The 21,548-nt window shown below is 56.3% G+C and overlaps 1 protein-coding gene and 1 long non-coding RNA gene across 4 annotated transcripts in view; one reads left to right on the top strand and one right to left on the bottom strand.

Annotated features, from left to right (window-relative positions):
* The window catches only part of STAB2 (stabilin 2), a 139,524-nt gene extending 118,455 nt beyond the window's left edge, over positions 1-21,069 (top strand). For 2 of the 3 annotated variants that reach the window (XM_072724741.1, XM_072724743.1), the window contains exons 57-69: positions 1,319-1,423; positions 2,369-2,476; positions 3,226-3,419; positions 4,948-5,089; positions 8,685-8,818; positions 10,878-11,043; positions 11,181-11,287; positions 13,126-13,245; positions 13,756-13,896; positions 15,038-15,145; positions 16,106-16,231; positions 17,551-17,667; positions 20,536-21,069. In XM_072724741.1, coding sequence (XP_072580842.1) covers positions 1,319-1,423; positions 2,369-2,476; positions 3,226-3,419; positions 4,948-5,089; positions 8,685-8,818; positions 10,878-11,043; positions 11,181-11,287; positions 13,126-13,245; positions 13,756-13,896; positions 15,038-15,145; positions 16,106-16,231; positions 17,551-17,667; positions 20,536-20,586 — 1,619 coding nt within the window. In that variant the 3' untranslated portion in view covers positions 20,587-21,069. Of the gene's footprint in view, positions 1-1,318; positions 1,424-2,368; positions 2,477-3,225; positions 3,420-4,947; positions 5,090-8,684; positions 8,819-10,877; positions 11,044-11,180; positions 11,288-13,125; positions 13,246-13,755; positions 13,897-15,037; positions 15,146-16,105; positions 16,232-17,550; positions 17,668-18,786 lie in introns of all 3 variants that reach the window. The other variant, XM_072724744.1, reaches the window with a different exon arrangement.
* On the bottom strand, positions 177-13,891 carry LOC140594238 (uncharacterized). The gene is made up of 3 exons (XR_011994963.1): positions 13,563-13,891; positions 1,297-4,349; positions 177-1,199 (listed from the first exon to the last, which is right to left on the bottom strand). It is a non-coding gene; the product is annotated as an uncharacterized lncRNA (long non-coding RNA).
* Positions 21,070-21,548: the final 479 nt, after the last annotated feature.

A 21,548-nucleotide genomic window follows, 5' to 3' on the forward strand; every position in this document is an offset into this window, starting at 1 on the left:
ACGCCACCCAGCCACCCTGCTTGCCGCCTGACCCCTCCCCGCTTCCCCTGCCCCGGGTCTAGAGGTGCAAGGCCTGGCCCCTTAGCCACACAAGCAAGCTGCAACTCAGCTGCTGACTCCGTCCCGGGTAATACTGGCACCTCAGGGTTTGCAGTTCATGTTTGCAGAGCACTTACCAGGTGCCAGGCAGGTATATTTCCTCCCTTAATCCTCACGACTGCCCTTGGTGCTGGGCACAGTGGTCATCCGTACGTGCCAGCTGTGGATGGTCGGGGGCAGGTGAGGGGCTCCAACGGCAGCTCTGCCCAAACCAGTGCAGTCGTGCTGGGAACGTCCCTGTCCCTTCAGGAACCGGAGCGACCCGCTCCGTGGCTACTGAGTACTCAAAATGTGTGACCAGGAAATGGATTTCTACACTTTTAATTAGCTTCCATTTAAGTAGCCATGTATAGCAAGGGCTATAGTACTGAGCAGTGCAGACCAGAGGAATGGCTTTTCCAGAAGCGAACCGAGCAGGTGCAAAGGCCGGGAGGCAGACGTGAGCGTGGCGTTTAAGGAGCAGCAGAGGCCAGGCTGGCTGCGCACTGTGGGCAAAGAAGAGAAGGGAGAGAGGCAGTCTGAAGGCCACCAGGGCCAGGCTCCTAGGAGCACCCTGGCCAGAGCCAGCTTCTCTGTGTTCTCAGTGCGGTGGCCGCCGGCACAGGACTGCACACGGGGGAGTGTGCTGAGCACTTTGGAAAGGCGGCTGCCAGGAGAACACACTGGGGCCGGGCGGGGAGGGGGCGGGGCAGGGGACCATGGGGTGGAGTGGGGTCGGGGCAAGGGGGGGCAGGGGGGGCGGGGGGGGGGGGGTGCTGCAGCCTCTGGAGGCCAGAACGCAGCACGGAGGTGAGAGCCACCGGCTGGGCCATCGTGCTCGAGGTGATGAGGGCAGAAAGCCCGGGTGCCAGTCCTGGAAGTTCTGTGGGGCCCAGGGACGGTTCCGCCCTCCTGCTGCTCCTTCCTGCCCCCTGCCCCCTCCCTCGGCGTCCTTGACACCCAGCACGTGTGCGATCACGTGTCCAAACCCCGTCACTCCGGGACTGTAGCCCCACGACAGCAGGAACTCCAGGGCTTGGGGTCTTCCCAGTGAGCTCGGTGCCCCGTCGAGGCCGCCCGGTGGTAGCCACGAGCCCCTGGGTATGTCAGTTCTGGAACTTCTGGATGAATGAATGCTGGGAGGTCAGCTGCCCACGCAGCCGACAGGTGGCCCGGAGCAGGCTGGCAGGACTTGAACCCCCACCACCGCCAACTCACCGGGCTCGGGTTTGCTCCACAGCCTGCCGCTGCTCTGACCACGGACAGTGTGACGACGGCACCACGGGCTCCGGGCGCTGCTTCTGCGAGGCGGGCTGGACAGGCCGCTTCTGCGACACCCGGACAGGTCAGTCACGGGCCAGCAGCCCAGCCCCGAGAGCATCCACGTGGGGTTGGCAGGGCTGAGCGGCGCCTGGAAAGAACGGGAAGGCGGGTGCTTCCTTGCCCACAGGGGACAGATGGTCTGGGGGTGTGGCCCCAGGCCTCAGGAGGTGGGTCGTTAAGCAAACAGGCTGGAGAGGTTGATGTGAGACCCACGGAGCCGGTGCACAGTGCTGCGCCACCACGGCCACCACGGAAGGAGCAGCCTCAGGCAGACACAGGACTGGGAGGATTGGTGGCTCAGGATCCCGTGCAGGCCCAGATGTGTGCCCAGCGGCAGTTCTTGCATAGAAGATTCACGACTGTCTGCAGCCCGGGTGTGACCCCCTGATTGTGGAGTCACTAGACTAATGGCCCTGGGAACCTGCCCTCCATAGGGGGAGCTGGGAGGGTGGGAGGCGGTGCTGCAGCCTGCCTGGTGGCCCTGGGCGCCAACACCAGCTGCCATCCCATTTTCCATCATGGCTCTCATCACCGCAGGCTGCACCCCTCCCGAACAGCCAGTTTCCCAAGCTGTCCCCTACAACCCAAGCCCTGTGTGCTGGTGGCGCATCCCGGCTATGGAGGCCAGCGCCCACCACAGACCCCGGGGCCAGGGGGGCACCACGGCATTCTTCCTTGGCCCGAAGCAACCTGAGACTCCTGAGCTAATCTGCCAAGTGTACTTTGTGGAGGAATGCAGTTCTGACACGGGGACACCTTACGTTCTGACCTGGGTGACACTGTAGAGTTTGTGTGTGAACATAAAGGAGCAATCCTGGAACCTCGGAACCTCCAGGGTGGAGGAACTGGGGCAAGTCCCCCAGTCCTCCCACTTCTGAAACTCTGTGACTGGCCAGAGAGCCAGTCCCCATGCTCCCCCGGCCTCACACCACAGGCACAGCCCAAACGGTGACCCCTTCGTTTACAGCTGTGCCTCCAGCATGCATGCCTCCTTGCTCTGCTCATGCCACCTGTAGGGAAAACAACACGTGTGAGTGTAACCTGAATTACGAAGGGGACGGAATAACGTGCACAGGTAGGTCCTGTCGGTGTGTGTATGGGTTGGGGCAGGGTGGGAGCAGGGCGGCACCTGGTCACAGCGCCTGGACCACATGCTGAGCCTCCGCTCCTGCCTGGGTTGCTGTCCCAACACCTACCATCTGTGGGATTACGTGTCCTTGGTGGGTTTGCTCATGCCTGACCTGCCCCCGCCAGCTCACTGTTCTATAATCGCCGTGCACACTCAGAGTGATGTGCTTTATTTTACAGAGGTTTGTGAAACTCTGCAAATAATCAAGCCTTTAAAAATTTCAGAAAATATATTAAAGTATTAAAAAAACAATGGCTCCAAAAAAAAAACAATGGCTGGGTACCTGGGCGGCTCAGTGGTTGAGCATCTGCCTTCAGCTCAGGGCGTGGTCCTGGAGGTCCTGAGACCGAGTCCCACATCGGGCTCCCTGCATGGATCCTGCTTCTCCCTCTGCCTGTGTCTCTGCCTCTCTCTGTGTCTCTCACGAATAAATAAATACAATCTTAAAAAAAATAGAAACACCCAAACTCATTCAGCAAACCACTGCCAGAGTGTAGGCCAGGGGTATGTGAGAAAGGGCTCAGGTATGTGAGGATGCCAGCCATGGGACCCTGGTGTCACAGAGGTTAGCGTAGGGCCTGTGGAGAAGGGTGCACTCACCTCCCAGTGCCCCCAAGCCCAGGCTGACCCCTACGCTGTCTGAAGCCCGCATTCTCCCAACTGTGCCTACATGCACCCTCTTGCTCTGCCTCCAGCTGTGGACTTCTGCAGACAGAACAATGGGGGCTGTGCCATGGTGGCCCAGTGTTCCCAGAAGGGCACAGAGGTGTCCTGCAGCTGTCAGAAAGGCTACAGAGGGGATGGCCGCAGCTGCACAGAGATAGACCCCTGCGCTGACGGCCTCAACGGTGGGTGTCACGAGCATGCCACCTGCAGGATGACCGGCCCGGTGAGTGTCTCCCTGGGGATATCTGGGAGCAGTCCTGGCCCAGCCCAACCACACGGCCCTTGGCCTCGGGCTCTGCATCTTCCTCGATGTCGTTCCCCCCCACCCCCCCGCAAGGGCTACACCTTATTATGTCTGCAGACTCCGTGCCAAGCAGCATCCTCAGCAGAGAAGGGGCACGAGGGGGAAACTGGGGAAATTACATGAAGTGTGTTGTTCCGTCCATAGTCATGTGCCACCATTCACTGTTTTGTGTTGACGAATGTGCCAGGGTCACATCACGCGGGGAACCTGGTAAAGAGTGGATGGCAGCTCTTTCTGCTATCACAGCAACTCTTTTACAAATCTAGAATTATCCAAAGTAAAAAGGGTATTAAATCTAAAATGTCGTCAAGAAGTGGCAGGAAAAGTGCAGGTCTGGGCACCCACTCAAGTCTTTTTAGAGTGGGATCGGTGACCTGGTGCCCAGTCCATCTGTTGGGAAGGGAAGATGGTGGAAGACGATGTTCATTATGGTCATAAGTGTGAACGCAGCATTACTGTGTGAGCCTTAGTGCCCCTACTTACACTCTGGGGCCTGGGCTGCTACTTAACTTCTCTGAGTTTCTGTTTCCTCACTTGGCTAATTTGATTCAGCAAATGGTCACCAGGTACCGACTGTTGTGCTGCTGTCAGTGTCAGGGACATAGCAGCCCCAACATTTACAGCAGCAGCGTCCACCAGACTAAGGGAGGAGCCCAGGCGTCCATGGGCAGACGACAGGCAAAGATGTGGTCCATATACTCAGCCGTCAGAAAGGGTGACGTCTTGCCATTTGCAGCAACGTGGATGGAACTGGAGGGTGTGATGTTGAGTGACATCAATCAGTCAGAGAAAGACCTTGATCATATGGTCTCACTCATATGTGGAATTTAAGAAACAAAACAGAGGATCCTAGGGGAACGGGAGGGAAAATAAAATAAGATGAAATCAGAGAGGGAGACAAACCATAAGAGACTCTTAACTCCAGGAAACAAACAGGGTCGCTGGAGGGGAGGTGGGGAGGGGGACGGGGTCACTGGGTGACAGGACTGAAGGGGGCACAGGATGTGATGAGCACTGGGTGTCATGTGCAACTGAGGAATCACTAAACTCTACCTCTGAAACTAATAATACACTATATGTTCATTAAATTGAATCTAAATAAAAAATTTTAAGAACTTATGGAGGGAAGGGGCGATGCCCAGTGTAGAAACAGATGCACAAAATACTTCCAGAATGCACGGAGAGTCGGGAAGCTCATACAGTGGGCTCAAGTGATTGAAGGGCTGGGAGCTGCTTCACTTCCCAGGGCAGGGACATGTTTTCTGAAGACGTGACACCTGGGCTGCGCTGACGGTTCGCCGGGAGCCTGTACCTTAACTGTTGCTAGCCAGGCGGCACCTTTCCCGTGCTTCTGGGCGCCTCCCAGGCTGGCCGGTGGCCCGCAGGGCACGCAAGGGTCCTGGGGTCCTAGGAAAGGGGCCTCCCACCTACTCTTCTGTCCCCACAGGGCAAGCACAAGTGCGAATGTAAGAGTCACTACGTGGGAGACGGGATGGATTGCGAGCCAGAGCAGCTGCCCCTCGACCGCTGTCTGCAGGACAACGGGCAGTGTCACGCAGATGCCAACTGTGCTGACCTCCACTTCCAGGGTCAGTGGGCTGGGGGCTGCTGGCCCAGAGCGCCCGGGGCCTCAGGCTGGGGAGGGAATTGTTGCAAGAGCAAGAACAAAATTAAAAAGCCATGCCAAACAGCCCATGCATTGTCCAGGGCCCAGGGCCCAGGAGGTGGCGGGCCTCGGTCGCAGGAACAGCTCAGAGCCGAGCCTGAGATGCAGGGGGAGCACAAACATGCATTTTCCTGTCCTGCATTTTCCTGACCCCTGCTTCCCCCAGGCTGCTCAGCAACTATCGACTGCAGCTGCATCCCAGGAGCACAGCTGGGGTTTGAATAACAGGGGGGAAGCCATGTGACGATGCAATTTCTTAGCAGCTGTCTTGCTAATGCACCTTGATTGGCTTGTGTGGCTTTGTCCTCCAAGGACAGTCTGAACCCACAGGTGTCACAAAACTAAGACTCACAACACACAATAAAGAGCCAAATGGGACTTGCAGAGGTGCAGGTGAAGCTAACAGGAAATTCATCAGGCCCCAGAACATACCTGCAGCCAGGGAGGGAGAGACTGCAGAGGTTCAGACAGTGACTTGGGGCATCTCGTGCGCTGGTCCATCAGGGCCACAGAGGTCGGGGCTGGGCCGTGTTTCAGACAAGGTGACTCAGGTGAGGTGGTTCTTTTTTTTTTTATTTTTTTATTTATTTTATTTTATTTTATTTATGATGGTCACACAGAGAGAGAGGCAGAGACACAGGCAGAGGGAGAAGCAGGCTCCATGCACCAGGACCCCGACGTGGGATTCGATCCCGGGTCTCCAGGATCACGCCCTGGGCCAAAGGCAGGCGCCAAATCGCTGCACCACCCAGGGATCCCGGTGAGGTGGTTCTTGCACACCTCAGGGATGACTGCTGGGTCAACACCTGTCACATGCTCTTAGTCTGTTCGGGCTGCTGAACAGAGTGCCGCAGACCCCACAGCCTAACAACAGAAATGCATTTCTCTCCTTTTTGGAGTCTGGAAGTACCAGATGCAGGTGCCAGCATATCTGGGTGAGGGCAGGCCCTCATCTGGGCGGCAGGCCACTCTCCACCAGCCCTCACGTGGCAGAAGGGGCCAGGAAGCTCTGTGGGCTTCCATTAGGAGGGCACTGAGCTGGGACACCCAGCTGGTTCTGGCAGTACAGCAGCTGACTCCTGATGTCAGGGTTGTGAATGTGACCCCACATAGGGTAGAGATCGCTTTAAAATACACACACGTGTACATCATGCAAGAGGGCTTTACCCCCATGACATCATGGCCTCCCTATGCTCCCCCAGTACCAACACATTAGGAGCTAAGATTTCAACCCATGAATTTGGGAAGGACGCAGACAGGCAGTCCATGATGTGTGTCAAAGCCCAAGACACCTCATATCTCTTGGGATGAGCTTGAAGGAGCATGAGCAAGGGAGATGCACAAGATAAGACCTGGTGCCCTTGCAAGGGGACTCCCAGTGTGGCCGAGGACCTTCCTGGAACCACAAGACAAGGACAGGTGAGTCCTGACACACAAGATGGCAGCTCACCTCCTGCTGATGGGTCAACTGGAATGAGGGGAAGAAGAACAGAAGATGCTGGGAGCAGGGACTTGGACAGATGGGTGTTTGCCTCTGCTCTCCTGACAGGTGGGAAGGAGCCAAGCACCCATCCACAGTGAATGGACGCACCGCTGTGGCCCATCCACACGGTGGGGTGTGGCCCAGTCCGGAACCTGCATGAAAGCTCCAAACATCAGGCCCCACGCAGCAAAGCAGACACAGCAGGGCAAACACTGTGGACTTGGACAGGGTACTTTGAATAGGCCAAGTGACAGAGACAGGAAGTGGAATAGAGGTGACTGGGGGCAGCGGGGGGGGCGGGGGGACAGGGAGTCATGGTTTGACAGGGACCAAGTTTCTGTTTGCAGTGATGGAAAAACTCTAGAAACGGATGGTGGTGACGGCTGTGTGACATGGTCAGTCTACTGGGTGCCACTGGATGGCACACTTAACATGGACAAAAAGGACACTGTGCGTTCTGTATATTCACCACAGTTAAAAGGATTTTTTTAAAGAATGGTCAGAGATGGGAAAGATGTGTAGAGAAGCTGAGAGAGGGAGGCGTCTGAGAGGCCTGGGACTCAGGGGGAGGCTCCCAGGACATCAAGGCAATGACCTCGCGGCAGCAGGGCCTTGACTAGGGAGAGGGTGGGCCTGGGGCACACAGGCCTGAGGGCGGGGTAGGGAATCACTCAGGTTTCCATCTCAGGAGAAAGCCCAGGGCTGACTGGGCAGAAGCACAGGGAAGGGCACACGGTGTGACCTTTGACAGCTTGGCTGAGGACCTGTGTTCAAGGTGATGGTGAGGAGGCCATGCAGGGAGTCCCTAGGCCTCCTGGCTATTGTGCTGTTGTGGGGTGGGACACGTGGCCGCGACCGGAATGTTGATGGGTGAGTCCTTGCCTCGGAGTGTGGCGTCCAGAAAGTGCCAGGCTGCAGGCAAGGGCACGACCAGTCAGCCCGGCTGCCTGTTCCCAGGGCTGGCTCGCGGATGGGAGGCCGTTCAGCCCATCGTGATCTCGACCCCGAAGCACTGTGAATGACCCACACCCAACGGTAGCGCTGTCACCGTGGTACGTCCCCTCGAAGGCACTGTCGCAGACCACGTGGTCTTAGCAGGAAAATGAGGAAGGCCTCATTCCATCCTCCCTCACGCCGCTGTGCTGGCAGGACTGACATGGTTGCACAACCGTGCAGTCACTGCTGGGCGATAGGCAGCCATCTGGAACTTAGCTCTTTTTTTTTTTTTTTGGTGCAGAAAGTGACCTTTTAGTAGCAGTTGCTGATGAATGTGACAATGTGCACATGTGACTTTGTTCTTGAACTCTTTCTGGTCTCTACATTTACTTGTCTTCTACAAAAGATTTCAGCCAGGAAAAATATGATAAATCTTTGGATTTCTCAGGGGAGAAATGGCTACAAAACCTATTTAAGGGCATAGTGGCGATCAGAAAACCAAGAGTCCTTGACAAAAATGCTCCTTAAAGTATTTTTTCTTGGCTGTAAAGTTCCCTAGAAGTATTCCATGATAAGTACTGAGGGGGAAATCATGTTGCCAGAGAAAATTTATGACATGGGGGAATAATCATGGTTTAATGTCACGTTTAAAAAAAGATTTCTAAAAACTCTACACACCGTATGCTGCCACGTTGACGTATGTGACAGGGAAATGTGTAGGTAAAAAGACTAGAAGAGTATGAAATCGTATCAAAATTAAGTTACCAAAAAAGAGAGTAAAAATTCGTTAGGGGAAGGGGAAGTACACCAAAGTGTTAGCCATGGAGTAGCGATTATTTTGCAGGAAAAAGATTATACATGATTTTTGTTTATTTCTTTTCTTACCTTTGTGTGTTGCCCAAATTTCTGCAATCACATATGCTGGTTTTCTAATTCAAAAGAAATCAATCTCTCAAGTGATGTGCTTCGACATCCCATGAAGGACATGGCTCTCCGAGACACCCTGGGAGGCAGCTGGCCTTCGGCTCTGCTCATCCTTTGCCAGGAGCCCTGCCAACCGGGTGGGCTGACCTGGCAATTCCTCTCTTCCCCCCTCTAGATGCCACCGTTGGCGTGTTCCACCTCCGCTCCCCACTGGGCCAGTACAAGCTCACCTTTGACAAAGCCAGAGAGGCCTGTGCCAACGAGGCTGCAAGCATGGCAACTTACAACCAGCTCTCCTACGCCCAGAAGGTGGTCCCTAGTTAGTCGGTCGGCACCAGGCAGGCAGGGTCTGCAGGGATGGGGTGCAGCCTCTTCTTAACACAAGGGAGACCTGGGCCTCTTTGGAGGGGACGAGGGTGGCCCTGGAACCATGATATCAATTGGTTACCTACATCAGGCATGTGCCATTGTCAGGCTCTGTGCAGGTGCTTTGTTGGCAATACCATCCATCCTTACAACGTCCATCCCTGGAAGTAGGAGTCACTCTCCCCATTTTATAAACAGGGCAGGTGAGGCTCTGAAAGGTTAAGTAATGTGCCCAAGGTGACCCAGACAAGAGGCCAAATGTAGCCCTTACTACAAAAGTCTGATCTCTGCCCTGATGTCCCACCACCAAGGTAGAAGCACAGACTGGGAGTGCCTGCCCCACAGCTAAAAGCCAGAAAGAGGTCCATAACCAGAGGCCTCAGATCTCCCTGACCCCACAAAACATCTGAGTGTCCCTCAAATGTCTGGAGGGACAGTGAAGGTCATAAATGGGGATTTTCCCAGCTCTCAGCTGCAACCAGGGAGGAGATGGAGCTCTAGCGAAGGCTGTGGCCTTGGCCCCTAAAACCAGAAGCCCTGCCTATTTGGAAGGCCCAGCACCGTGGAGTTACCTGCTAGCGATTGCCCAGAGGGCATAGAGGAGACTGTCTACCCAGTATGACTTCAGGGCTGCTCCTCCAACCACCTTACTATCCAGGCTCTGCCTTCCTTCAGACCTGACATTTCTTTGCCAAGAAACAAAACCTTTGATGCCAGGACCCAGCATATTGGAGGGTCTGACTTTCACTATCCTGCTTGCCGATTTTGTGCCCTTGATGAAGCCATGGAAACCTCTGTCCTACTCGTATGTTTATATAGGACTAAGGTAATACAGCGCAGTGACTGGTACGCTCAGTTTTTACATTAAGAGCTCTGGAATAGACTGCTTGGGTTTGTATCTCAGCTTCCTGGCTGCATGACTTTGAGCACATTACTTAACTCCTCTCTGCCTCAGTTGTATCAATTATATAATAGGGATTTTAAAGTTTCTATCTTTAGGGTTGGTGTGAGGGTTACAGACACGGACATAGGAAAAGCCCTTACACCAGAACTTCACCCAGAGTAAGCTCTCAATAAGTATGACAAGGATGATGGTGATGGTGATCATGATGATGATGGTGGTGGTGGTGATGGTGGTGGTGATGATGATGATGATGGTGATCATGATGGTCATGGTGATGGTCATAGTGATGGTCATGATCATGGTGATGGTGATGATGATAGTGATGGTTGATGATCATGGTGATAGTGATGATGATGGTGATGATGGCAGTCATGGTGATGAACATGGTGATGGTGATAATGATGATGATGGTGATGATCATGATGATTATGGTGGTGATAGTGTGATCATGGTGATGGTGATGATGATGGTGATGATAGTGATTGTGGTAGTGATGGTGATGATGATGGTGATGGTAGTGGTGGTGGTGATGAAAATGGTAATAATGATGGTGATGATGATGATAGTGATGGTGATGATCATGGTGATAATGATGGTGATGGTGGTAGTGATGGTAATCATGGTAATGATGATGGTGGTGATGGTGGTGTTGGTGGTGGTGGTGATGATGGTGATGATGGTGATGGTGGTGATAATGATGATGGTGATGGTGATGATCGTGGTGATCATGGTGATCACAGTGATGATCATGGTGGTGATGATCAATTAGAGTTCTATTGATGCATAAGCAGAAGAATTTGCACCCAGGAGTAGATGGCCGAGAGTAAATATAATTCAAGAGCAAACAGAAGAGACATGAGTGTGAAGGACTTGGGCACCTACAAGAAAAGGTATCATTTCACCCATTCAGTGAATCAATCAAGAAAAATTTAGTGAACAGCTATCATGTTCATGGTGTAGGGGTACCTGGGGCAAGATGAACCATACCCCAGGCTCTGTGGAGTGTAAGGTCCACTGGAAGAATCAGACAGGAACTAAAGGAGCCCACATCGCATATGCAACTGTCGTTGACCCATGGCCACGCATGTGTCCCCACAGGCCAGGTACCACCTGTGCTCAGCAGGCTGGCTGGAGAGTGGGCGTGTGGCCTACCCCACAGCCTACGCTTCCCAGAATTGTGGCTCCGGCGTTGTTGGAATCATTGACTATGGACAAAGGAACAACAAAAGTGAAACGTGGGATGTCTTCTGCTATCGGATGAAAGGTAACTCCCCTGGGCACCCTTGGGACTGCCGGCCAAGCAGCCGCTGAGCCGTCCTCAGCCTGGGCAGCACCCTCAGGGGGAGCCGGAGTGGCCCAGGCCTCCACTCACCGGGCTGGCTCCGCACCCCTGCCTTCCAGACGTGAACTGCACCTGCAAGGCGGGCTACGTGGGAGACGGCTTCTCATGCAGCGGGAATCTGCTGCAGGTCCTGACATCCTTCCCCTCGCTGACCAACTTCCTCATGGTACATGCCTACTTTGCGTCGGGGAAGGAGGGTTTGCGTCGGGGCCGTTATTGTAGACGCGAGTGCTTAGAAGAAGCCCCGGGCGCCATCTGGCTAAGAGCATGGGTAGTGGGCCGCACCACCTGGATGTGAAGCTTGGCTTTGCCACTTACCTGCCACACCACAAGTTCCTGCCCTCAGTTTCCCCAGTCACAGGGAGGGACTAGCGTCGCTGCGAGGATGAAATGAGCTACTTGGACCTGTGGCTAGCACGCAGAATGGCCACGTGGCCACCGCTGGCATCCAGAGCAGCTTAAGCTCCCTGTTTGCAAGCAGGGTGGGCACAGACAGCCAAGCTGTGGCCAGCAGATTGTGGGCCACTTCCCGGCATGCAGGATATCTGCGCTTAGCGCTGCACTTAGAGCCGCTGTAGTGCTGTACACATCAGGGCCGTGAGGAGGGAGGAGAGGCCTGCAGCCAGGGGAGGCTGTGGTGCGGGCCAAGCGCCTGCGCTGACAACAGTCACTAGAACAAGAGTAACATTTATTGGGCATTTTTTTTTTTTGCGCTGTGCACGCATGAACCCATCAGAGCGCTTACAACTCCGTTTACAGTGTCAGTTCCCCAAGGGGAAGGACCGTCTCCACCAATGGCTGGCATTTAGCAGGCACTCAATAAATACTTGTTACGAGGGAGCAATCCCCATGTGACTTTATGAGGTGACTTACACTATTAATCCCATTTTGTAGATAAAGAAACTGAGGCTGACCCAGGTTGAGGGCACAGCCATGGAGAAAGGACAGGGTACAACTATACGCTTGCAGGATTAGGGTGGAATTAAATCCAGGATTCCAAGATGATGAGTCTCTATCCACAGACCACAAGTATCCCTGTAACTGTTCTGAGATTCAGGGTCACCACAAACACAGTGAAGACCAGCACATAAGCCAGTGGCTCTGTGGTGTGGGAGCTCGGCTTGTGACAGCTCCCAGAAAAAGGGTCCTAACAAAATCCACTGGCCATGTGCTCTTCAGCACATTAATGAACTTCTCTGGGCTTCAGGAGCTCTGTCCGCATGGCAACAGAGTTGAACTGGGCAGTAAGGTTTCTCAAAATGTTTCAGCAAGTATTTATTGAGCACTTACTACGTGCATGAACTACATGCTTGAGCTACGTGCACAGAACAGACACAGAATAAACAACAGAATGAATGAGTAGACAGTACTGGAAGCTAGGAGGTGACCGTGTATATGTAGGGACAGGGGAGGGGAAGGGGGGCAGGGTTCTCGACTTGCAGAGTGACACGGGGCAGCCCTGGTGAGGAGACGACATTTGAGGAAGGCGTCAAGGGAGGCAGGGGAGTGAGCCATGCAGACACGGGGCCAGAACATTCCAGGTGAAGGAGAGAGGGTTAAGGGTGGACGGCAAGTGCGTGCTGCACACACTTGTGTGTGGGCTTGGAGGGCAGCAAGGGGGCCGGCGCGGCTGCAGCCCCGTGAGGGGGGCACAGCCAGATGGCCGGGGCGACCGGGCAAGGATGGGCTCATGCGCCAGTCTTTGTGAGGCCTTTAGTGTTCCCGTGGTGAGTGCAGGCCAACGGGAGGCCCAGGGCGGGACTTATCCTCACATGACGGGCTACAGTGCTATGTGGTCCATGCTGCGGCTGCAACTCGGGGCCAGAGGGTCCACGGAGGAGAGGAAGAATGCCCCCAAAACTCCCCCATGGGGTACCGAAAACAACAAGATGGGAGGTGGCTGGAGTAGGCAGGGTCAGGAACCTTCTGGAATGGGTGGTGGGGCAACTGTGTGCAACCCCCAGCCGGCCCTTGCCCCCTACTGATGGCACTCTCTCCCCCCAGGACGTGCTGGCCTATTCCAACAGCTCAGCCAGGGGCCGGGCGTTCCTAAAACTCCTGACAGACCCGTCCCTCCGCAGCACCCTGTTCGCCCCTCACAACAGTGGGCTGGGTGGAAACCAGGTGAGGCGGGCTCCTGGGGCACCGCGGTGTTAGGGACCTGCCCACCTCCTCGCCTCCCACCACCCCCGCCAGCTCCCAGGGCAGTGCAGTGTTAGGAACCTGCTCACCTGCACTCTCCGAGCTCCGGCCTTGGCATGTGGCCAAGCCCTGGGGGGGGGGGGGGGGAGTGCCCAGAGGCCATGGCATGGGCAGGTGGGGTGCAGCTGCTGGGTGCACGAAGGGCTGGCCACCCCACAGCCGGCCGCCCCTACCCCTGCCCCTGCCCCGGCCCCCCTGGCTGAGAGGGCAGGGGCTCCACCGCTGCTGCCCACACTCACCAACATGCCCAGCCACGCAGCCGGGGACAAGCGTGAGGTTCCTTTCTCCACGCTGATGCACAAAACCAAGGCCCAAGAAGTCATTTCTTTTTCTGTGTCATCTTCATTGTTAAAAATAAAACTGAAAAAAAATTAAAAAAATTAAAAAAATAAAACTGCCCGGCTTCACCACCCTGTTGCTCGCTTCCGCCAGTCGCTGTCTGGGCGGGACATTGAGCACCATCTTGCCAACATCAGCATGTTTTTCTACAACGACCTTGTCAACGGTACCGTCCTGCAGACCAAGCTGGGAAGCCAGCTGCTCATCACCTCCCGCCGCGACCAGCAACAACCGGTAAGAAAAATCCCCTGGGTTTACTGGCACGAGAGACAATGCTTGCAAAGCTCTTAGCATGCAGGAGGCGCGTAATAGATGGCAGCTATTATAGCAAACTCCACACCTGCAGTCAGGTTAGCGCACGGTGCTGACCAGTGGGCAGCCTGCGCCCCATGGGGAGCACACCCCGAGGGACTGCCAGCCCCGGAACTTATCAAGGTCAATGAAGAACTTTCCATGAAGCCATTTTTAAAGCTGACTGTCCATCTCTGCTTCATGGTGGTGGTGGTGGTGGTGGTGGTGGTGGTGCTGTTGGTGAGGACAGTGACGGTGACCGTGATGGTGAGCATGCTGATGACAGAGGTGGTGGTGGTGATGCTGTTGGTGAGGACAGTGATGGTGAGGGTGCTAATGACAAGAGACGTTGGTGGTGGCAGCGGTGGTGACCATGCCAACCACGATGTCAGAATCCTAGGCACTTGTGAGAATCCAGTGACCAACGCATGTGGCATGTGAAAATAATGTGTGACCCGCAGCCAGTGCCAGATGAGTGTCGTTTCTTAATATTGACCCGATTAATTACTTTTTATTGAAGATTCATGGTTCAGACCAGTGTTTCTCCAATTTTAAAGTACACTTGAGTCCCCTAGAGACTTGCTGAAATGGCGACTGTAACTCAGCCCAAGGAGCTTGAGAGCTCAGGTTCTGCACGTCTGTGAGCTCTCAGGTGGCACCGACATCCCCGAGACGGGAGAGTACACACTCATTAGCAGGGGATTAGATCACTTAAAAATCCATTTTCTGACAGCCCAGGGTGGTGTTCTGAGCAATAGACCTGACGTCCAGAGGCTCACGGTTTGCCCTTTGGTACCTGCGTACCTCGGACAAACCGTTTCCTTCTGGACTCTCACCCGGTGGACAAGCGGGTAGGACAGGGTGGGCCTTGGGGTCCCCACAGCTCTTGGATCTGCTTTGTTGCCCGCGGGCCACGACTCTGTTCTGGGCCATCCAGATGGGGAGCAGAAGCCCTGTGCTGCAGTAAGGACAGGCTGGAGCCCCATCCTGGGCCTCAAGAAACAGAGCCACTTCCTTCTGGGGGGCCCTGTGGGGGAGGATGCCAACGGCTTGGAGCTCCAGCAGCCCCGCTCTTGCTTCCCAGGAGACCAGGTTTGTGGATGGGAGAGCCATTCTGCAGTGGGACGTCTTTGCCTCCAACGGGATCATTCATGTCATTTCCAGGCCCTTAAAAGCACCCCCCACTCCACTGGTGAGTATCCAGGGCTTCTGGTGGGGGGGTGTCATGTCCTCCCCCAAGCAGCAGGCAGTAGCTGGAAGCCCTCTCCTCTGGACACTGGGGGTGGGGGTGTCCGTCCATCTCCCCCTGCCCAAGCAGCAGGCCATAGCTAGGAGCCCTCTCCTCTCCTCTGGACCCTGGGGGGGGGGGTGTCCATGTACCCCCCCAAGGAGCAAGCCATAACTAAGAGCCCTCTCCTCTCCTCTGGACACTGGGGGGCCTCCCACACCTGCAGCAGGGCAGCAGGCCTCAGCTGTTAGGCCCTGTTCCTCCCACCCCTGCTCCTCTACGTTACCAGCACAGCTCCGGCCACTGTCAGTACCTGTAGAGTGAAAGGGCCACAGAGATGCCACCAGCAGGGGAGCGAGGCACCCCAGCTCTGGCCTGGCCCCTCCACATTGCCAGCCATGCACCCCCCTGGACAAATCCCACGGCATCTCTGAGCCCCATTTTTCTCATCTGCAAAACAGGCGTTCTCATGCCTACCCCTGGGTTCTTGGGAGGACCCGAGTCCATAAGTAGGACGAGGACAGTACCTGGCATGGTCGAGCGAGCGTAGCCTGGCTGGTGGTGGTAGGTCCTCTCTGACCATGTGACGGGAGGGCCTAGCCGCCTCTGGGAAGCTCCACAGCACAGCATTAGGGGCACAAGCTCTAAGGCCCGGCCGCTTAGCGCTGGCTGTGTGAGGGCAGGGAAGCACTCACCCTCTCTGTGCCTCAGTGTCCCCACCCCCACCCCCGCACATGGAAACAGTGACATCTGTCCGGTCCCAGGGGCTCCGCAGCCCTGGGCAGTAGTGAGGGCAAACGCACCCCATGCTCCCCATCCCCGTCATCACCCCGAGTGGCCCGGGCAGCAGGAGCGGGGCAGGCTCCCGGAAGCAGTCCCATCCTGGGAGGGCGGCCGGGCAGTCTCAGCGCCTCCCCTCTGCAGCCACCGGCCCACGCCGCAAGGACAGGGATCGTCTTTGCCACCATCCTGGTCCTCGGAGCCGCTGCTTCAGCTGCATATTCCTACTTTCGACTGAACCGGAGAAGAGCAGGTTTTCAGCACTTTGAGGTGAGAGAGGAACGCAGATCCCAGCTTGACTGGCCGCTTACCTGGACTGGAGGGCTTGAGGGCTCGGCGCACCCCCGGCCTCCTGAGTGGGGTTTGGGGTTGGAGACGCTCCGGTCCAGCTGCAGGGCCCAGGGTGGGGGTGCGAGTGAGCAGGGTCAGGGGTCTGGCCCTGGGGGGGGGGGGTGAGCAGGATCGGGGGTGGGGGATGCTGGTGAGCAGAGTCAGGGTGGGGGGGAGTGCGAGTGAGCAGGGTCAGGGGTCTGGCCCTGGGGGGCGGTGAGCAGGATGGGGGGGGAGGGTGCAGGTGAGTAGGGTCAGGGGAGGGGGTGCTGCTGAGCAGGCCTGGGGGTCTGGCCGGGGGGGGGGGGGGGTGAGCGGACCTTGGGGGGGAATGTTCAGCAGGCCTGGGAGCACCCTCCCTTGGAGGGTTGGGGAGCTGGGCACCCACTCTGAGGGGCTAACGGCCTCTGAGGGCAGAGGCTAGAGCCGGGGCCGATCATCAGGCCTCCCTGTGCAGCCACCCTCCAAAGTCACCCAATTGAAGTGCTGAGCACACACATAGGTCCATGGCCTCGGCTTGGTCCCTTGTTCCTCACTGTGCTGTCTCAGAACCCACTCACCTGGCTGTGGTGTTCTTCTTCCTACTCCACCCACCCCAGGCCTGTCCCCGAATACAGGATCCCTCCTTGTCTGTGGCTTGATTGGGGGTGAAGGGTGTTTTAACTTGGCAGGGGTAGTTCCTGCTCTGGGGCGATCTATCTGATCCTCGAGAACAAAGCTAAAGCTGCCTTTCGTCTGTTATTTTATTTTTTGAAGTTTAAATAAAGTTTACTAATTTTGGCCAAAAAAAAAAAAAAAGACCCAGGGCCACCGCAGGGACAGGGTCTGGCAATGGCCTCCATCTGCGCTCTCAGCCCCTGGCAGCCAGCCAGCCAGCCAGCAGGTGAGGACAGTGCACACCCACCTGCTCCTGAGCCCCGGCACCCAGGACACTGTGCCTGCCCTACAGGGCCTCTTACACCAAGTTCAGGGACAGGCAAAGTCGCTCTGGGGATGGGTATCATTGGAGTGGTGACATGGGATTGGGCTGGGGCATGAGGGGGCTCCCAGGGCAGGGGCAGGGCCGAAATGCCCTTGGAGCAGATTTGGGTTCGGGTTCAGGCTCGGGTGGATGGACACGTGGAGCCGCTGTGCCCATGGCGATCTGAGAGGCTCTGGGGAGTGGGGGTGGGCCTGGCTTCACCGTAGCGTGAGCAAGCCTCCCCTGCCCTGGGGACACCCTGGCTGTCAGCTTGTGCCCTGTGCCCATGTCCCCACAGTCGGAGGAGGATATAGACGTCTCGGCTCTTGGCAGCCAGCGGCCTGAGAATATACCCAACCCCTTGTACGAGAGCACCGCCCCCACAGCCCCAGAACCTTCCTGTGACCGCTGTATGGTAAGTTGGCATCTTCGCCTGGAGCAGATGCATCTGGGGGTCAGAACGACAACATCTTCCAGGCAACAGGCCTAAAAGCCAGCACTGTGAGCTGACAAGCCTCGCGGCCACTCAGGCTCCATGCGTTTGTCTGGGTGATGCCTCCAACCACTCAGGGTAACATGGAGAAGCCGAGGCTGCCCACCCCACGCTTTCGACCTGGTGAGAAGTAAGAGGCCACACAAAGACTCCTGGGCTTGTCCTGCTGCAGAAAATTGTGAGGTGGGCAAGGCCAGGAAGGACACGCCTCACAGAGGTTCCCCCTTAAGTTACGCTTTGAACTTACATGTGCACGTGGGGCTGCCTGGCTGCCTCCGTGGGTGGCATGTGCACTTCCTGATCTCAGGCCCCTGAGTTCAAGGAACCAGAGTTTCCTGCCCATTGTCAGAGTTGCTTCTTGCCTTTAAAACTACGTTCCTTTTGATGGCAGCAGGCAGGGTCCATGGACCCAAGGGGCCCCAAGGGACCAGCTGAGAAGTTCCCTGGCTCCTCACAGGATGGGGGCCGGCAGGAAGTGCCACAGTTTACTAAAGATGCAGGGAGAGCAGGCTCGGGCAGGAAGGGAGCACGGGTGTCCTGCCTGTTCTGGGCCGGGGCTTCTGTGGAGGACAGTGGTTGGCGCATGTGTCCCCTCGGGCACCCAGGAACTGGTTAGAACCGAGACAAGGCCCGGAGCTCTTCCTGGTCTGGTGGCCAGTGGCCGGGAACACACCTGTGACTTAGTCCCGTCCTCCTTACCTGGTCCTGCCCTTGATGTTATGTGTTCTAGAGAAATCGTGAACTCCTGTCCCACACGAGGACAACACACTTGTTTGCATTAGGAGGCATATGTAAGGTGGGGTCGGGTGAAGGTTCTGGCAGGAGAGGAAGTAGGGAAAGGAGCAAACGCAGGTTTCCATGGAGCCCTCAGTTTCCCCAGCTCCCTTGGATCAGGTCGTTTACATTCAGGGGGACACGTTCCATCCTGGTATCCCAGGAAATAGCCACTTCTTTCTAGTTAGTGATCCCCAAGCCCGTATGGGGCCCCACTGACCTCTACCTGGGGGCAGCTCGTGGCACGGTGCCCGATGCTCCCCACAGGTGGAAGGTGCACCTGCTGTCATCCTGCTCGATCCAGGTCTGCGCTGAGAAACCAGGAATAAAACATAATTCTTTCCTGTACACGAAAATAAGAAATGTCGGCAACTAGTGTGGACCTCAGGGGCCAGCCACCAGCATGACGCAGGTCCCGGGAAATAACCCACACCTGGGCTGCTGGTTCAGATGCTCAGGAGGCAACTAAAGCTGGGCAGCAGCTGGGAGGATTTCCTGCAAGGACGCAGCTGCCCCCCCCAACCCCCCCAGGCTGCAGCCGGTAGCTGCCCTCGCATCCGTCGGCCCTGGGATATTACACAAGTACCGTGTGGCCATGTGCTGCGACGGGCGTCATCGTCCTTCTGCTCAAAGCACTGTAAACGCCATGTCCCCTGTCCACGGAGCACGACGTATACCTTCACAGAGGGAAACAATCAGGGCATGTCTGATTTTGTTCTCCCAACCAAGCCCACGAGAAGGTTCCCACGCAGATGTGGGAGGGGGAGGCCGGCTATGCGTCTGCTACCTGGTGGCTCAGTTCCACATGCACTGCTAGCTGGGGGGGGTTGGGGGGGACGGTCCCCATCATGCTTTGTACCCTCCACGCCTCTCGCCGCCTGTCCTCTCCTGACGGCACCACCAGCCCCAGGCATGGGGACTCCTGACGCAGTACTTGGCGTATCCCAGACACGGGACTCACACAAGCCTTTCCCATCAGCCCAGGGGGCAGAACTGCCCCAGGATCAGAAGTCCTACAGCGGGGGTGCTGTCCTCTACCCTCGTACCTGGCACTGTCGCAGCCAGCCTGGACACCCGGACGCAGCTCCTGCAGCCTCACAAAACCTCGGCGCCATCAGAGGTGCACACGGCACACAGCTTGGGGTGCTGCCTGGGGAGCACAGCTTCTGGGTTCTGAGTAGACTCCCACCAACGCGCCAGAGTTGGAAGAAGAATGTTTAATCTGAACGCAGGTTTTTGTGATCATAGAAATCAGCACCTTTTCGTAGGGAGCTGGTGCCATCCTCTATGTCGTATCTCATTTAATCCTCACGCTTCCCTGCATACCATCAAGGCCCTTCACCGAGTAGGAGAAGCCAGCAGAACTGAGAAGACCTGTCCTGGGCACAGAGCTGCAGGCCGGGCTGCCCCCAGGCCGCCGCACCTGCCTCCCGACCCCAGACAGCGCCAGACACACACCCCACCACACGCCCTCCCCGGGCACTGGAGAAGCAGTGTTTCAGGCTGTAGGGATGGAAAAAGGTTTCCTCTGCCCTCGTAGGGTCCCTGGCTGGACCTGGAAGTAGTCGGACAGATTCACAGGGAGAAAGCACAGAAGCTTCACTGAAAGTTTGCACGTAGGTGGGATCCCCCATGAGGGAACGAGGACCTGATGAGACCAGGGCAGAAAGCTTCCGCAATATGTGTGAAGACCTGACAGGACTGGGTGGGCTCTGGCTCAGGGTCGGCCCCGTAGCCAGGTTATTTGGAGATGGGTCCTGGCTCCAGATTCCTCATCCCTGGGGATCAGCGTTGTCTTCTGACCCCGTAGGGAGGGCTGCCCGTCCTGCTGCTGCTGCTGTCTCAGAAATTCCTTCAGCCTGAGATACTTAGGGTGGGGAGGGGGTGGACTGTGGGGTGGCAGGGTCTCAACTCATGGAGGCCCCGAGCAGTGGCCCGAAGTAGTGCTCCACCCACAGAGACTGGGCAAGCAGCAAGGCTAGCAGTGGGAGTGGCATGGACCTCTCTCTTTTCCAGGATGCTGAAGGCCAGCAGTGGGACAGCAGGGACCCCCTGGGGGCACTGTGAGGGCCCTGCCCTGCCCACCTGCCCCGGACACCCACCTGCCCCGACTGCCCACCTGCCCTTGGCCGCCCACCTGCTCTCAGCCGCCTGCCTGCCCAAACTGCCCAAGCCACCCTGCCTCCCCCAACAGCTGGTCACCATGCATCTTCAGCACCAGCTGCCCTTTGGAATGTCAGGTCCTTTAACACTTCAAATATGAAGCACTCAAGCATACCTCATCTGTTTGGTGAATCTAGGGGTTATCTCATTTCCATGGGTGACAGACCAGGTTAAATCCACCCACCTACCCAGGGGGCCCAACTCTCTGCTGTCTCTTTGTACCCTCAGATGGCACTTAACTATGTCCTCCCAGTACTAACCATGACCTTGCCTCCCCTCCCTGTTAGACCATAAGCATCCAAAGGCCGAGGCCTGCCCCCGTGCCCACTGTGTCTCAGGGTCCAGCACACACACGGTGCTCAATAAATGTTTATGAAAGAGAATGAACGCCAATGGAACAAATCTGGTGTTTCGAGAAACAAAAATACTGTGTGCTGCAGGAAGGGTCCAAGTTTGAAGGTGAAGCCCAGTTATTCGGGCTCATTAAGGGCCATGGCATTTAGTCAACACCTGCCTTAGGAATTCTTTTTTCTTGGTTTTGTTTGCTTGTGTTGGAGACATGACCACAGGGAGACAGCACTTCCCCTCCGGAGGGTGGCTGTAATCAGACAGGTGTGGGCAAGGATGTGAAGTCAGACCCCCCCACATTGCTGAGAGGTAGGCAGTGAAGTGGTGTGGCCATGCGGAGAAGTGGCTCCATTCCTCAAATGTTTAAACACAGTGTTACCACATGATCCAGAAGTTCCACTCCTCGGTCTACACCCGGGGAAGTGGAGAACACGTCCCCATGGTAACATATCTGCCCGCTCATAGCAGCAGGATTCCTAATAGCCAGAAAGTAGAAACGGCCCCAATGTCCCCCATCT

The sequence above is a fragment of the Vulpes vulpes genome, chromosome 10 (genome assembly GCF_048418805.1).
Source record: "Vulpes vulpes isolate BD-2025 chromosome 10, VulVul3, whole genome shotgun sequence".
Lineage (NCBI taxonomy): Eukaryota > Metazoa > Chordata > Mammalia > Carnivora > Canidae > Vulpes > Vulpes vulpes.